General features: G+C 37.2%; 2 protein-coding genes across 2 annotated transcripts; both read left to right on the top strand.

Moving 5' to 3' along the window:
- Positions 1 to 858: 858 nt before the first annotated feature.
- On the top strand, positions 859 to 1,911 carry LOC123322809. Its single transcript, XM_044910829.1, has one exon. The coding sequence runs from the start codon at positions 859 to 861 to the stop codon at positions 1,909 to 1,911; it is 1,053 nt and encodes a 350-aa protein (XP_044766764.1).
- A 6,947-nt stretch (positions 1,912 to 8,858) lies between these two features.
- LOC123322810 lies at positions 8,859 to 9,335 on the top strand. The gene has a single exon (XM_044910830.1). The coding sequence runs from the start codon at positions 8,859 to 8,861 to the stop codon at positions 9,333 to 9,335; it is 477 nt and encodes a 158-aa protein (XP_044766765.1).
- The last annotated feature ends 7,967 nt before the right edge of the window (positions 9,336 to 17,302 follow it).

Below are 17,302 nucleotides of genomic sequence, written 5' to 3' on the forward strand. Positions count from 1 at the left end.
TTTTCTTTCTTCAATTTAACAACTTGTCTGTTGACTTTGTTTTGGTACTTAATCGTCGGATCCTCTTCCAAACGGTTGTAATCATTGGGGTCATCTAACAAGTCAAGTGATTTCTGTATATACTCAGTTTTATATAGGATAACTGTCACATTACCCTTGTCTGACCTGGTTATAACTAGATCTGGATGGTCCCTTATGAATCTTCTTGTAATCTCAACTTGACGTACAATCAGAGATTTAGACGAACTTTTCTGTTTAATAAGTTGGTCAGTAAAAATATATGCCACTTTAGCTCTATATATGTTTTTATTGTTGACTAATTTTCCTTGTATGATAGTATCCACATCAGCCAGCAGGTCAAGATAATCCAACCGTGAGTAATTTTCAACTGCAAATTCCGGGCCCAACGACAACACTGTTTTGACATCCACGGGTAAGTCAACATCCGTCAAGTTCCTCAACCATCTATCCTGCACAGCTATCTGCTGCTCTCCTTTTTGCTTGTCAATCAAGGCACTGAACTTGTTACATAATTTTGACCTAACTTTAAAAAAATGTTTGTTGTAGCTAATATGTTGTCTCCTAAAAAATTCACCGTGATTTGGTTCAGGTAACAACGTTTTCAGCTCTAGAGTTAGCCCTTCAAGTTTCTTCCATAATGCACCAAACTATCACACGTGAATTCTATTTCCAAATTTAATATCTTAGCATCCAGTCTATTGTTCAGATCCACCACCCTCTGCAATTGTATGTTCGATCCAACACGGTTAAAGGTGCAGATTTAATGATGGTTTCTACAAACAACAAAAAGGCACACCCATGGGTTCTGAGGTGTCTCCGATCTTTTCACAATTCGTGATGGATGACCTGTTGGATGAGAGTATCCCTAGATTAACATTTACTTTGCTACAGGTTAAAAAGTTCTTGGATGATTTATTTTGCCTGATGCCGGAGGACAGGATCGGAGAAGTGGTGGATGTGTTCGATGAATTTGACATAAATATTTCATTTACAACTGAGGTAGAAGTAGAAGGCAGATTACCCTTCTTGGATGTGTTACTGGTGAGAGAAAATCAAACCATTATTACAGATTGGTATACCAAACCAATGGCGTCTGGCCGGTATCTCAACTATTACTCCAGTCATCAACTGAAACATAAGTTAATTCTCATCACAGGTATGAAGAATAGACTATATGGTATATGTGATAGATCCAAATATGAGGGCTCATTACAGAGACTTAAAACCCTATTAATACAGAACTCATACCCAATTAGGTTGATAAATAGAATATTTTATAACAGCTCACCAGCTGTTAATGACATAATAAATAACACAGAGAGTTCAGATGTGATAGTGGAGACAGATACACAGAATTATAAATATTACAAATTGCCACATTATGATCAAATAACGTCGAAGATCATATCATTGTTCAAAGGAATAAATGAGTTGAGATTCGTCAGGACAATTCCTAATAAGTTGAAAAGATTTGTCTTTACACACCTAAAGGATAAAGAAGGACCATATAACACTACGAATGTTATCTATCGGATTGATTGTAGCACATGTGAAGGGGCATATATTGGCCAGACGGGTAGGAGACTTAACACGAGGTTAGAAGAACATAAAAGAGACACAAGACTAATGAGGTCAACCACAGGATTGGCGAGACATACAGTGGATACGGGCCATATCATGAATTTAAATGATGTCAATATTTTAAGAAAGGTGAACAACCATAATAAGAGGCTCTTCTTGGAATCTGCGGAAATTAATATGTGTGACAACAGTGTGAATATAAATACAGACTATAGTGCACTCAGTGACATCTACTGTAATATCTTGGAGATGATTAGATTGCGAAGAACGGATAACCCCAATATGACAAGAAACATCGAACCTGGCTGAGTAAGAATAGGATCAGTGAATGACAGAGAGGATTATAGAGACGAGTTGGATCGACGGCGTCGAGTTTCCTAACCTAATTTGAAATTAAAGTTCTAACAAAGGATTTTTGTAGTTTGATGTTTTTTTTCATATCTCTGTCTTGTTGTATTGTGATTAGGATATGTATTATAAATGTTCTGGTCGAATTTCTGCGACAAAATTAATATTCTGAGGATGGTTCCGTCCTTTCTTTTCGAAAATTCGCATTGATTGTGAGTACCATGTGTAACATAGGGTACAAGGTCCATTGACTTTTTGTGTGCTTTTAGCCCTGAAGAAGTTCAAAATCATGAACGAAAGCTAGGAAAAGCAATAAAGAATAATACTGAGAAGACCCATAGTTGACTTCTTTAATTTTTCGTTTAAAATGGTCTGGTTCTGTCATTAAAATTTTAGTGTTCTCCCAATCCATCATGTGGTCTCCCGTATTAGAACAAATGTGATCTGCGATTTGTGATCGATCAATTTACTAAAGAAGGAACTGTCATCCGGTAATTTCAAAATTAAATGAATCAACGTTTCTGTGCAGTCTCTGTTTCTGTGTGTTGACAATTAATGTCAGACAAAAAGCGACAATTCAGAAGATTTTCAATAGTAGATTTTTTCGTCTGATGAAGGAGTCTGATATAGACTCCGAAACGTTACAAAGAATTATAATTTCAACGTTATTTATTTTGAGTTCATTGTCAGGCAACAATTTTTTCTAGTTAATTTGCTCCTGACAAATTAGTGCAAGAATTTACGCAGGAGCAAATCGTTGATTTCATTTTTAATTGATTTTGTTTCAGAGATTGGGAGTGAAAACCCTAAAAATTTTATGAAGAGATAGTTAATCCAAACCCAAAGATTCCAAAACTGTAGGGACTACCAAAGATCCATAAGATCGACATCCCCATAAGGCCGGTAGTGAGTTATGTGGACACTCCAACCTATGGTATATGCAAGTTCCTTTGCACAGCCTTAAAAACACTCACTGAGTTCAAGCCAGAGCACAGTTTAAAGAATAGCCTTGAATTGGTTGAGTCCCTCAAGAACCTAGACATTCCAGATGGTGCGGTGTTGATATTATTAGACGCAAAAAACGTCTACACCTCTATACCACCCAAGGAGTCGGTATCCATCGTGAAGAGAGAACTTGATAATAGAGATATTAACCAAAACTTGAAGAAAGATATAATAAAACTTTTGAACATCTGCTTAGAAGAAAATTTCTGGCAATTCCAGGAAATTATATACATACTAGAGGAGGGACTTCCTATGGGATCACCCATCTCACCTTTCTCATCAGAATTTTTTATGGACCATTGTCCATGAACAGTGAGAACAGTGAGAACAGATCTGAAACACTACTTTAAAAGTAGATCCGACGAAACACAAGGAAAAACAGAAAAAGTGACGATTGTTGCCGAATTAAATCGGCAAAGAGTCGAAATAACCTCGGCGTATAAGCCACCACAAAACAATCTATTGGAAGAAGAGATAAACAACATGTTGGAAGGATCAAACCCGAAAATCTCCATCGGAGATTTCAACTGTAAATCCCCATTATGGAATAGCATAACAGAGAATAGAAATGGCAAAAAACTCAAGGATTTCGTCGAAAAACAAAATGCCATAGTTATTGGACCAGAGCTACCGACATATCTTGCTTTTGGAAGAGGAATACCAGATGTAATAGATATCGCGATATTGAAAAATATAACTCAAGAATTCTCGATTGAAACTTTGGAAGATGGAACCTCAAACCACAATCCCGTGGAATTGACAATTGGAGAAGAACCAAGAGAAAAACTGCTGGAAATAAGAGAATATACCAATTGGACTAAATACAGCCATTCAATACAATCGGAAATAACAGAAATTCCAACAATAAGCACTCCAGACGATCTGGAATGTGCGGTTGATAAACTGGAAGAGATTATATTGAAAGCTTACGAAAAAAGCACGAGAAGAGTGAAGAGACCAGCACCAAGTCATCCGCATGGCGATACGCCTAAAGAAGTAAAAGATCTTATACAAGAAAATCGAAGACTTAGAAGAATATATAGGATGAACAAAAATGATCTAAATAGAAGGAACCTCAACCGACATAGCCAAGTTCTGAAAAATGCTCTGAAAGATCTAAGAACAAGCAGATGGAACAAAAGGTTTCAAGAACTGAATACAATCGATCATTCTGCATGGAGAATGCAAAAAAGCCTACGAGGAGAAAAGACTAAAATTCCACCCCTACACGGAGAAAGGGGAATGGCTTATACCAATACTGATAAGGCAGATGCATTGGCGGACTCGATCGAACGAGAATCGAGAATAAATTACAGGATAGACGACGATAATGAAGATTTGGAAGAACTGGTTGAAGAAAATGATGAAGAAATGGATGAATTACCAGCGACTGCTGAAATAGACAAGCCGACATCGCCAAATGAAATCAGGGAAATAATTAGAAGTTTGAAGAAGAGGAAAGCTCCCGGAAGCGATAAAATAACGAATGTTATGTTAAAGAAATTACCTAGAAAAGGTATAGCCGCTCTAACAAATATCGCGAATGGAATTATGAGGACAGAACACTACCCAGAAAAATGGAAAACAGCAGAAGTCATAGTATTCAATAAACCATTCAAAGAGAAGAAGTTTCCACAAAACTACAGACCGATAAGTCTACTGTCGGCGTTAGGAAAAGTAGTAGAAAGAATTATCGCCACGAGGCTAAATGAGGAAACCGAAAATCTGGAACTAATACCACCAGAACAGTTCGGATTCAGAAGAGAGCATTCAACAGAACAACAATTATTAAGGCTCACAGAGTACATAACAGAGGGATTCCAAAATAAACAAGCTACAGGTCTTATTTTACTAGACGTCGCCAGAGCATTCGACAGAGTATGGCATGAAGGATTAATATATAAGATGAGATGTGCTGGATATTCGATCAAAATATGCAAGTTGATCAGGAATTATCTCAAAAATAGAAGATTTTACGTAAAAGTGTTAGGAGAATGCTCCTCAACAAGAGATATAGAGGCTGGAGTACCCCAAGGATCAGTACTTGGGCCACTTCTGTACAACATATACATCCACGATATTCCGAAAAATCCAAGAATTATGCTAACGTTATATGCTGACGATACAGGCATAGCAACTCGACACCGAAACCCTGAAATAATAGAACGAGTTCTACAAGAGTCGATTGACGAAACAAATGACTGGTGCATTAAGTGGAAAATCAAGCTCAATGGACAAAAGAGCCAAGCAATATTACTACAGAAGAGAAGACTGCGACCCACAACAAAACTGGATGTAGACGGCGAAGAAATCGACTGGAAAAATGAAGCCAAATATTTAGGAATAACGCTTGACAAAGGACTTACCTGGAAAAGTCATATCAAACAAGCAATCGACAAAACGAAAGCAGCGATGAATAGACTCTATCCTCTGATAGGAAGAAGAAGCCACATGTCGAAAGAGACAAAATTGAAGATAATCAAAGCCGTTGCTAGGCCTCAACTGACTTATGGATCAGTTGCCTGGGGTTTCGCGGCAAAGAGCCATATCAAAAGAATTCAGGCCACTGAAAACAAGCTGCTACGATGTGCAATAGATGCACCTTGGTTTGTCAGGAATAGACAGATTTATAAGGACCTGAAATGGGAAACCATAACGGAATTCATGAACAGAAAAGCAGAGAAATTATTCGAAACAGCGAAAAACCATCCGAATCAAGAACTCGGGAGACTTGTGGACTACGACCCAGAGGAAGACAAAATGAGAATGCGAATTTACCGAAGGAGACCAAGAGATCAATTAAAAAGAGATTAAAATAACAACAAAAACTTATTGAAAAATTCAATAAAGTATTAATCCAATAGAGGATAAACACACAAATCCCAGCACGATAGTGTGCGAGAAGAAAACCGACCAAGAGATGAACGGTTTATAGGCAAATGCCCGGAACCAAAATTCAAGAAGCAGTAGGGTTTTTAGTGGGTCTCGAGCTCAGGAGAGTGAGAAACCCCACACTGTTCCCCCTCAGGAGATGAGGGCGGTTCGTCTGTCTTGCAGATTTTCCCCCTGCTACACCAAAAAAAAAAAAAAAAAATATGGACCATTTGGAAAAAATTCTCTTCAATTCAAAACAGAACATTTTGCGGTACATCTTTAGATATTATAGATATGAAGATGATATCTTCATAATTTTTCTTGGTGGCAGAGATCTAATTATGGTCTTGTTAAACTTCTTTAACTCTCTACATAAAAACATAACCTTCACATTGGAAATAGGACCCGAAAAAATCAACTTCCTAGACCTGACCCTTACCCTGAGGAACAACAAGATTGAGGTAGACATATACAGGAAGGAAACTCAAACAGTTAACACCATCTGAGCTACATCTAATCATCCAGAAAGTCAAAAACAGGCTGCATTCAACTCTTACATACACAGGCTCTTAAATCTGCCGTTGAGTAAAGTTTTCTTCAACAAGGAGCTGAATATTAAAATACATAGCCCAAGAAAATGGTTTCCACCCAAACATGGTTGATAGTTTGATATATAAGAAGTTTTTGAGATCACATCAGGGCAGAGATGAACAAGTCGCAGACAAAGAAAACAAGAAATATATTTTACCAATGTCTTCCCATGGTGACATTTCATATAAGTTGAGGAGAATTTTTCAAAAAAACAACTATGAAATTCCCTTGAAGGCAGTCAATTGCCTGCATCAAAATATTTGCAATTACAAAAACAAAACCCCTATATTAGAGAAGAACGAGGTGTACCAATTGAATTGCGGAACTTGTGACAAATTTTACATTGGGAAAACTTTCAGATCGCTTAATGTTAGAGTTTCAGAACATATTAAAAACTATGGTGGAAAGAGCGCCTTCGGTAACCATCTTACCGAGGAGGATCATGGATTTAATAAAGACACCGACGTAAGACTGGTCTTTAACTTAGGGAAAGGAAGGAAACTGGACCTGTTCGAGATGTATGAAATCGCGAAGGCCATCAAAAGCGAGAGAGATAAGTGTTTAAATACTCAAACAGACCTACATCTATCATACCAACCAATATATGAAAGTTTTATTTAATCAAGCGACTGTGTCTGGAAAACGTCTTAAAAACATTGAACGCGAATTGACCGACACCACAAAACAATAACTAACATTTGAACTATATAACCTAAAACTATAAAATAGTGCGAGAAAAAACAAAAGTGATAAGAAAGTGCCGGTGCTCAATTTGAAATTAAAAAACTGCATATGAGCCGGTCAGAGGAAAAGTGGTATAAGTCACAAATTCCGATTTTCGAGTTATACCGATATTTGGGTACCAAAGGCATTGATAGGTAAGGAAAATTTTGTTAAGAAGAAAAACATAACTCGGTCAAAACGACGATTTGACTCATACCACTCATAAGAAGAATAATATGCAACCTTTGGTACCCAAATATCGGTATAACTCAAAAATTGGAATTTGTGACTTATACCACTTTTCCTCTGACCGGCTCATATTACATGATATAAAGTGTGTATGTCCTTCTGTCATGATTGAAAAACTGAAATAAATTTTTGACAAGTAAGTTCGATAATGTTTTAAGTGTTTGTGATTATTTCGTAAAATTGTATCTTCTAGAACTCCCGAGGATGCCGATGAGGCGAAACATGTCGAGTTGATTTTAAAATAAATTTTAACAATCCATGAGTACAACCTTACTCTTCATTCTATATTCAAAACATGGATTGTTGTCGACAATTTTTGAACTTGATCTGTATTTTAGTTTGCACATTTCAAGAGTTGTTTTCGTTCTACAACTCGCCCTCTAGTTCCAGAGTATTTCATAAATCCTGTATAGGATATGGTTCAGGACATTACCCCAAATTAATCGTCCAAAGCATATTTATTGTATTGGCTTTCGATGACGAGGCATTCCGTCACCAGGTTGTTCGCAGTTCCTTAAGGGGAAGCAGTCCATTCGACGATTCGAGATCAAGACGATGATCGACATTGGTTACTTTACGGATGCTACCCCAAATACGGAAATGTTTCACATCTCTGAGCAATATAGCCTGAATAACTGATACAGTTGAAGAAAAGATATTACCACGCAAGAAGTAATATTAGGATTGTTGAATAATTTTCAGTTAATCCTGAATTTCAGCGTAATTTTGGTATATATCACCATGAAAGTTTTTGCAATTTATAAATTGAGTCGCTGATGTCATACAGCCGCTTTTTTTTATCGAAATATATTGAAAAACCGTCGAAAAATGATTGTGGAAACAAGTTTTATAGACCCTGAAGTTCAACTTTTTTTTTTCATGAAAAAACAACCGAATTGGAAAAAAAGAAGGAGGGTGATGTCATTCATTCATTCATTCATCGCTGAATCTCGTTACCGAGAATGAATCTACAAACAGACTGAAAAAACGGACTATCGGTGCGATCAAACTTATAATTTCTTAAAGCTACTTGCAACTGTGTGCCCTCCTATGACTGAAAAGACCCAACCGTGACTTACAGATCCTTCCACACTCTGGGCATGGATCATCCCCAACCATATCTGTCCGCCGCTGTATTCTTCTCGAGTGCCCATTATACCTCCACTTTGATCCGTCTAACGCTAGTTGTTCCCAGTTATGATAGGCATTAAATGATTTTAGGAATTGATGCAGTATATCCTTCAACCTTTTATACTGGCCTCCTGGTTTCCGAGCTCCCTCTGTGAATTCGCCGTACAGAGCTATTTTGGGAAGTCTCGTGTCTTGCATCTTCATGATGTGGCCGCTGCATCTGTATCGGGCCCTCGTTACTTGAGACTCAATTGTTATGCCACACACAGCAACCTAGCAAAGTTCCAGAACTACCGACCAATCAGCCTACTTTCTCAGTTGCGTATAAGCTGTTCATGAGAATAATAACTAAGAGACTAACATCAAAACTTGATTTCTACCAAACATGGGAGCCGGCAGGTTTCCGTACAGGTTACGGCGTGAATGACCACCTTCATATACTCAAAGTCCTCATTGAAAAGTGTGTTGAATACAACAAACCACTAGTTCTCGTCTTCAATTATTACGAAGAGGCCTTTGACACTATAGACCGTAGTGCAATATTTAGGGCTCTAGCCGACTGTAGAGTTGACGGTCGTTACACAGATATGATAAGAAATGTGTACGAAAATGCAACTGCTTGCATCAGGTTGCACGAAGATACTCCAAACTTCAAGATAGGACGAGGCGTTCGGCAGGGGGATGTTAGTTCACCGAAGCTCTTCACAACCCTCTTGGAGTATATGTTCAAGAGTGCTACCGTTGATGACTTTGGTATAAACATTAACGGCGAAAAACTTATATTAACCACCTACGCTTCCCTGATGACATAGTAATGTTGACGGACTGTCTTGGTGATGCACAAATGATGCTGCATGAGCAGGAACAGGCCTCAAAGAAAGTGGGTCTAAATATTAACACTTCCAAAACCATGTTTATGACTAACCCCGTCACAAGTTCAGATTTAGCTATCGACAACTCCAGAATAGAACAAGTATACTCTTATATGTATCTAGGTCCCGAAATTCTCTTAGGTAGAGGCAACCAATCTTGTGAGTTGTCTAGGAAAATTGACTGACTTGGGCAGCATTCGGAAAATTTAGCTATATTTTAAGATCAGACTTTCCGATCTGCCTGAAAAGAAAAGTCTTCAATCAGTGCATTCTGCCCGTGCTGACATACGGCACCGAAACGTTGACCTTAACAAGGTGGAGAGTAAATAAAATTAGAGTTGCACAGAGATCTATGGAGAGGGCAATGCTGGGTCTGCCTCTGAGAGATAGGGTACCCAATGCAACAATAAGGGAGAGTTATCGACGCTATCGAGAGGATAACCAACATAAAATGGAATTGGGCAGGACATCTGGCCAGGACTAGTGATGGCAGATGGACAAAAAAGGTGACAGAGTGGAGACCTAGAGCCGATGGATTCCGCAGCAGAGGCATACCACCTACACGTTGGTCGCATGCGTATCCATTCCAACTGGATGAGCGCAGCACAGGACAGAAGAGGATGGAAACTATTACGGAAGGCTTATGTTCAGCAGACGAATATAGCTGATTGATGATGATGATGATCTATCTTGTGAAAGAATTTTAGTTCCTAGTTCTGGTTATTGGTCGCTGATATTTTGGTGTAAACGTTGAAAACGTGCTTTCGTTTACGATAAAGGATCAACAAAGAATGTTTTCAATTTAGTTCCTGCTCATTTTTCGTTTGGTTTAAACCCACCTTTAGACCCATTTTCATTATTAGGTGATTCTTGACGCGACAATGCCTTGTAAAGATGTGTGACATATTTTTCCTGATATTTCGGTACTTCTGAGATCTCGTAGTATTGACGGTCCATTTTCACAAGCTTGAATCCGAGTAACAATCCATATCAGGTCCTTATAGCGTTTCAATGGGCAGTTTGCATATTCAGAATTATCCAATATTTAAATTACGGCATTTGCCAAATAAAAAAAAAGCAAAATATTGTACCTACTTGGCGTAACAGGATCAAAAAGCTTCTCTTCGTTTTTTCGTCATGCCTTTATTTTATATAGCACTGAGAACCATCTGAAAGATATTATAATCTCAAAAGTTTGTATGGATGTATGGATGACTTATTTATCTTTCACGCAGAAATAAATGTATGAATTTCAATGGAACTCCACGGGTGTGAAGGCAGCAACGGTTTCCAGCAACGGCCGTTGCTCCTGTTTTTTTGATGGAAATGGGTTGTTTCCATTATACTGAACACGACCTATAGGGTGAAATAATTTGTGCATGAAAAACTACCCCTCTTCCAACCCTCCGAATTTGAACTAAATTGATACAGTAAAAAGTGTTGAAAAAAAAAACCGTTGCTCGGGTTTTTTTGATGGAAATAGGTTGTTTTCATTATACTGAACACGACCTATGGGGTGAAATAATTTGTGCATCAAAAACTACCCCTCCTCCAACCCTCTGAAGATGAACTAACTTGATACAGTAAAAAGTGTGGAAAAAAACCGTTGCTCGGAGTTTTTTGATGGAAATGGGTTGTTACCAACATACTGAACACGATTTATAGGGAGAAAGAGGGACTCTGAAAAAAATGAAAGCGGAAACCATTTTTCCGCATTCAAACAGCAAAAAAGAGGTTAATACATCGACAGGCGGAAAAAGAGCGAAAGGTGATCATTTCGGATTTTCTGGGGATAAATCTAATGTACGAGAAAAAAATTCCATGAATGGGCCAAACCTGTCCGAAAATAACGGTGATTTTCCTGCATTCAAAATGCGAAAACTTACATCACAACTCCATTTCTATGAAAACGGGCTTGTGAGTAATTTTAAATTACTATAAAGAATGTAGAGAATATGGGAACTATGTAGTAGCTAAATTTAATTCGGGCATCTCTACGGAATTGAAATTTGAAGATTATCAAACCTTAAATGCCAAACAGTGGTTGATAGATTTCGCTGTTAATTATTGCCTGAGAGCAATATTAAATGCACACCAATGATTACAAACTACTGAATACTAATCAGACTTAAGCAATATTTTATCATTGTAAAGATATTGTTGAGGAATTTTTCGATGATTTCCCAGAAATATCCGAAAAAACAATTGTAATTCTCCCCATCATAATTGGAACCGTTGCTAGTCGTAATCATTGGGTTATAGCTTTAGCTGATTTCCAGCACGGTACATTCAATTATATTGACCCGTGAGGAAAATCGCAGTTGAATGCATTGAAATTTATTGAAACATTCGAAAGTTAAATTGACATATATAATAAGTTGAAGCATACCAGTTTGAAATCTAAATTAAATATTCAGGAAATATCCCATATAAAACAAAAGGATGGATACAACTATGGCGTATACATTATAGGGGAGACTAGGGAGCATTGATACATGGGGAGGCTTGATACAGGCTTATATCCGCGATCTGTAGCCGTTTTCAAAAGTATTATACTAGTGAACACTATTCTTTGGCAGAGGGCATTGCGTGACGTTAATCTGTAAGGCTAACAGTAGTTTGTTTGTGAAATATTCAACGAAGAGTGTTTCGAGGTGAGAAATTGTAAGTTTTTACTCAAGTTACCTAAGGGTTGTATGATCATGCATTAATTCTTCGGCATAAACAAACATTTCACTGGGAAATAGGCATAAAACTACTCAATTTACAGTTTTATTCGCTTTTCAAAATATATGGGTATAAGATGAAAACATAAATCACTTTAAAAATTGCTTTCAGGGAGGTTTGAGACATTTGTCGTGGGGAGGCCTGATACATGTATCATCTTCAAAAAATATTCCGTAGCTAGTTGGATAGGCCTACATGAAGGCGTCTTCACCATCCAACATATCAAAGGGATTTCTAAAAACCGTACAATCCCCATGTATTTAACGAGGCCGACTTTTCTTGTGTGGAAGTGACTAAACTGACAATTTCCTGATTTTTCTACACCTATGGGACCAAAGCAAGCCAGTATCATTGCTGACCTACCTACTGAGCTGAATAATCCTCTCGATTACTCTCCCAGTACATCGTATCAATCCTCCCATATGTGGGGAGGCTTGAGACAGTTTGCATGTTTTTGTGTTCAACGTTCTGTACAGAATAGGATGTTTATGTTTTGCGACTTCTATATTTATTTTGTTGAACGATTAATTGAAGAATTATATAATATAAGAAAAGTCCTGCTTCTTCATATAATTCAGTTTCCAGAATAAAAATTCCAAAAAACGTATCAACCCTCCCCAGTCTCCCCTATATTTCACCTGGGCCATAATTAACTGCGTAAGTCTGCTGAAGGCAGCAAATATGGACAACTACAGAAATGATCTCCAACAAATTTTATTAAAGAATGCAGATAACTGCCAAAATAATTTTTGCCTTATATGTGGTGATGAAAAGAGATTATCCAGCTTGCAGTGTGAAATTTGTTTGAGATATTTCCACAGTGATTGCTGCGCCAATTTAGAAAAATTTTGTGAACTTAGCAAAAATTATTTTGCAAAAGGTGAATAAAGCAAAATCACTCTAATAATGCTGGCTCCATCCAACGTACAGTTTCAATTACCTACTGCGTAATTTATCTGATACTCTAGTTTTTGTTTTATTATGAAAAATCTATGATTGTTTTCGAGTTTGTATTTTCTGTTATGTATTTTTGTTCTTGAGGTTTTATTTTGTAGAGTCGTAGGAAAAGAAAATATACAGATACTAAATAAGTATTTATTTTTCATGTTTTATGTTTTTGTTTTTTATCAAATAAAAATCTATTCTGGTATTATTCAGTTATTTCTAGAATGATAAGTGTGAAAAATTTTTGAATTTGGGATATTTTCTACGCATGAAACATTCACAGTTTTGTAGTTTTCGGTTTTAGTTTCTGATGTACAAATCATTTCACACTATAGATCGCGTTCAATATGTTGGTAACAACCCATTTCCATCAAAAAACACCGAGCAACGGTTTTTTTTACACTTGTTACTGCATAAAGATAGTTCAACATCAGAGGGTTGAAGGAGGGGTAGTTTTTGATGCACAAATTATTTCACCCTATAGATCGTGTTCAGTATGTTGGTAACAACCCATTTCCATCAAAAAACACCGAACAACACTTGTTACTGCATCAAGATAGTTCAACATCAGAGGGTTGAAGGAGGGGTAGTTTTTGATGCACAAACTATTTTACCCTATATATCGTGTTCAGTATGTTAGTAACAACCCATTTCCATCAAAAAACACCGAGCAACGGTTTTTTTTTTCACTTAATATTGCATCAGGATAGTTCAACATTAGAGGGTTGGAGGGGGGGGGAAGTTTTTGATGCAAAAAATTATTTTTCCCTATGGATCGTGTTTAGTATGTTGGTAACAACCCAATTCTATCAAAAAACTCCGAGCAACGGTATTTTTTCACACTTTTTACTGTGTCAAGTTAGTTCAACTTCAGAGGGTTGAAGGAGGGGTAGGTTTTGATGCACAAATTATTTCACCCTATAGATCGTGTTCAGTATGTTGGTAACAACCCATTTCCATCAAAAAACACCGGGCAACACTTGTTACTGCATCAAGATAGTTCAACATCAGAGGGTTGAAGGAGGGGTAGTTTTTGATGCACTAACTATTTTACCCTATATATCGTGTTCAGTATGTTAGTAACAACCCATTTCCATCAAAAAACACCGAGCAACGGTTTTTTTTTTTTCACTTAATATTGCATCAGGATAGTTCAACATTAGAGGGTGGGGGGGGGGGGGGAGTTTTTGATGCACAAATTATTTTTCCCTATGGATCGTGCTCAGTATGTTGGTAACAACCCAGTTCTATCAAAAAACTCCGAGCAACGGTTTTTTTTCACACTTTTTACTGTGTCAAGTTAGTTCAACTTCAGAGGGTTGAAGGAGGGGTAGTTTTTGATGCACAAATTATTTCACCCTATAAATCGTGTTCAGTATGATGGTAACAACTCATTTCCATCAAAAAACCCCAAGCAACGGTTTTTTTTTCACACTTTTTACTGTATCGAGTTAGTTCAACTTGAGAGGGTTGAAGGAGTGGTAGTTTTTGATGCACAAATTATTTCACCCTATAGGTCGTGTTCAGTATAATGAAAACAAGCCATTTTCATCAACAAAACCCGAGCAACGGTTTTTTCTTCACACTTTTTACTGTATTAAGTTATTTTAACTTCAGAGGGTTTTGGAGCGGAAGGGTAGTTTTTGATACACAAATTATTTCACCCTATAGATCGTGTTTAGTATGTTGGTAACAACCCATTTCCATCAAAAAAATCCGAGCAACGTTTTTTTCACACTTTTTACTGTATCAAGTTAGTTCAACTTCAGAGGGTTGGAGGGGGTAGTTTTTGATGCACAAATTATTTCACCCTATAGATCGTGTTCAGTATGTTGGTTACAACCCATTTCCATCAAAAAACACCGAGCAACACTTGTTACTGCATCAAGATAGTTCAACATCAGAGGGTTGAAGGAGGAGTAGTTTTTGATGCACAAACTATTTCACCCTATATATCGTGTTCAGTATGTTAGTAACAACCCATTTCCATCAAAAAACACCGAGCAACGGTTTTTTTTCACTTAATATTGCATCAGGATAGTTCAACATTAGAGGGTTGGAGGGGGGGTAGTTTTTGATGCACAAATTATTTCTCCCTATATATCGTATTAAGTATAATGGAAACAACCCATTTCCGTCAAAAAAACTGGAGCAACGGTTTTTTTCACACTTTTTACTGTATCAAGTTAGTTCAACTTCAGAGGGTTGAAGAAGGGGTAGTTTTTGATGCACAAATTATGTCACCCTATAAATCGTGTTCAGTATGATGGTAACAACTCATTTCCATCGAAAAACCCCAAGCAATGTTTTTTTTTCACACTTTTTTCTGTATCGAGTTAGTTAATCAACTTGAGAGGGTTGAAGGAGTGTTAGTTTTTGATGCACAAATTATTTCACCCTATAGGTCGTGTTCAGTATAATGAAAACAAGCCATTTCAATCAACAAAACCCGAGCAACGGTTTTTTCTTCACACTTTTTACTTTATTAAGTTAGTTCAACTTCAGAGGGTTGGAGGGGAAGGGTAGTTTTTGATACACAAATTATTTTACCCTATAGATCGTGTTTAGTATGTTGGTAACAACCCATTTCCATCAAAAAAATCCGAGCAACGGGTGTTTTTCACACTTTTTACTGTATCAAGTTAGTTCAACTTCAGAGGGTTGGAGGGAGTAGTTTTTGATGCACAAATTATTTTATACTATAGGTCGTGTTCAGTATGTTAATAACAACCCATTTCCATCAAAAAACACCGAGCAACGGTTTTTTTTTCACTTAATATTGCATCAGGATAGTTCAATATTGGAGGGTTGGAGAGGGGGTAGTTTTTGATGCACAAATTATTTCACCCTATAGATCGTGTTTAATATGTTGGTAACAACCCATTTCTATCAAAAAACTCCCAGCAACGGTTTTTTTTACACTTGTTACTGCATCAAGATAGTTCAATATCAGAGGGTTGGAGGGGGGGTAGTTTTTGATGCACAAATTATTTCACCCTATAGATCGTGTTCAGAATGTGGGTAAGACCCCATTTTCATAGAAAATCTCTGAGCAACGGGGTTCTTTCACTGTGTATCAAGATAGTTCAATTTCGGGGGGTTGGTGGGGGTAGTTTTCGATGCACAAATTATTTCACCCTATAGCTTGTATTTATAATATTATAAATAACCCATTTGTGTCAAAAAACTCCGAACAACAGGTATTTTCACATTCTGTATGGTAAAAGCGAAAATGAAAAAAACCGTTGCTGGAAACCATTGCTGCCTTCACACCCGTTGGAACTTCACGGTTATTAGCTGACACTGTAGTAATGCAGCCCGTATTTTTTGCCCTGGGGTCATCTAAAGAGCAGCTACACAGGTATCATCATTGGAGGAGCGAATTATTTACGCTTTCTTTTTGACCGTTTGAGCAGCTCCTGGGCAGCTTCGGTGCATCTCACTCGAGCACCGACGCGTTCTTTTTGATTGGGGCGTGAAGCACCGGAGCAGCTCGCGTTCCCTTCCCCTGCCCCCTCTTGCACCAACCGAAATGCTGGTGCACGTCGAGGGCTTGAAGCCCGTAAACAAACTTTTTGGTTATGTTTACATATGTCAACAAATATTAGAAGTCGTGTATTGTTGAAATTTGTGGATTAATACCATAAAAAGGCTGTAATACACCTTATGGATCACCTAAGATTGATTTTTTCGTCAATTGAAGCTGTCAGTTAGTTTTTTTATTGAGTAAATGAATAAAGAATCAATGTTAGATGGAATTAGAACTGAATGATTTTGAATGAAGATAGGATTCGTTCTTTCAGGTTTGAAGAGTGAACTAATCATTTTTTTCATGAATGCATAATTTTTAGAGATCGATCAAATGAATAAACGACAAGCTTCAGTTTAGTAGCGCCCATCAGTGAAAATGTAGCATTTCTTTTCAAATAAGTTGATATTTCACGTACTTGAATGCAATTTTCGTAAAATCAGAACATTCTTTACCTACTTTTACCAAAGAGGATTATTAACGAAGCTTTAAGAGATGAAATCATTGTTAAATAATTTTTTCAAGTTTTATATCTACAGACATATCCAGTATTTCGTATATTTTTACTCTCCATAGCAAAGAAAGGGTAATGTTTACCCGGTAAATCAAGTTTTTCAACCAAATATATGGCAATAGATTTCGAAAAAATAGTGAAACTTATTAATAATCAACGACTTTAACGTCAAATTGAAAACAAATAATCCAA

This window comes from Coccinella septempunctata, chromosome 1 (assembly GCF_907165205.1).
Source record: "Coccinella septempunctata chromosome 1, icCocSept1.1, whole genome shotgun sequence".
NCBI lineage: Eukaryota > Metazoa > Arthropoda > Insecta > Coleoptera > Coccinellidae > Coccinella > Coccinella septempunctata.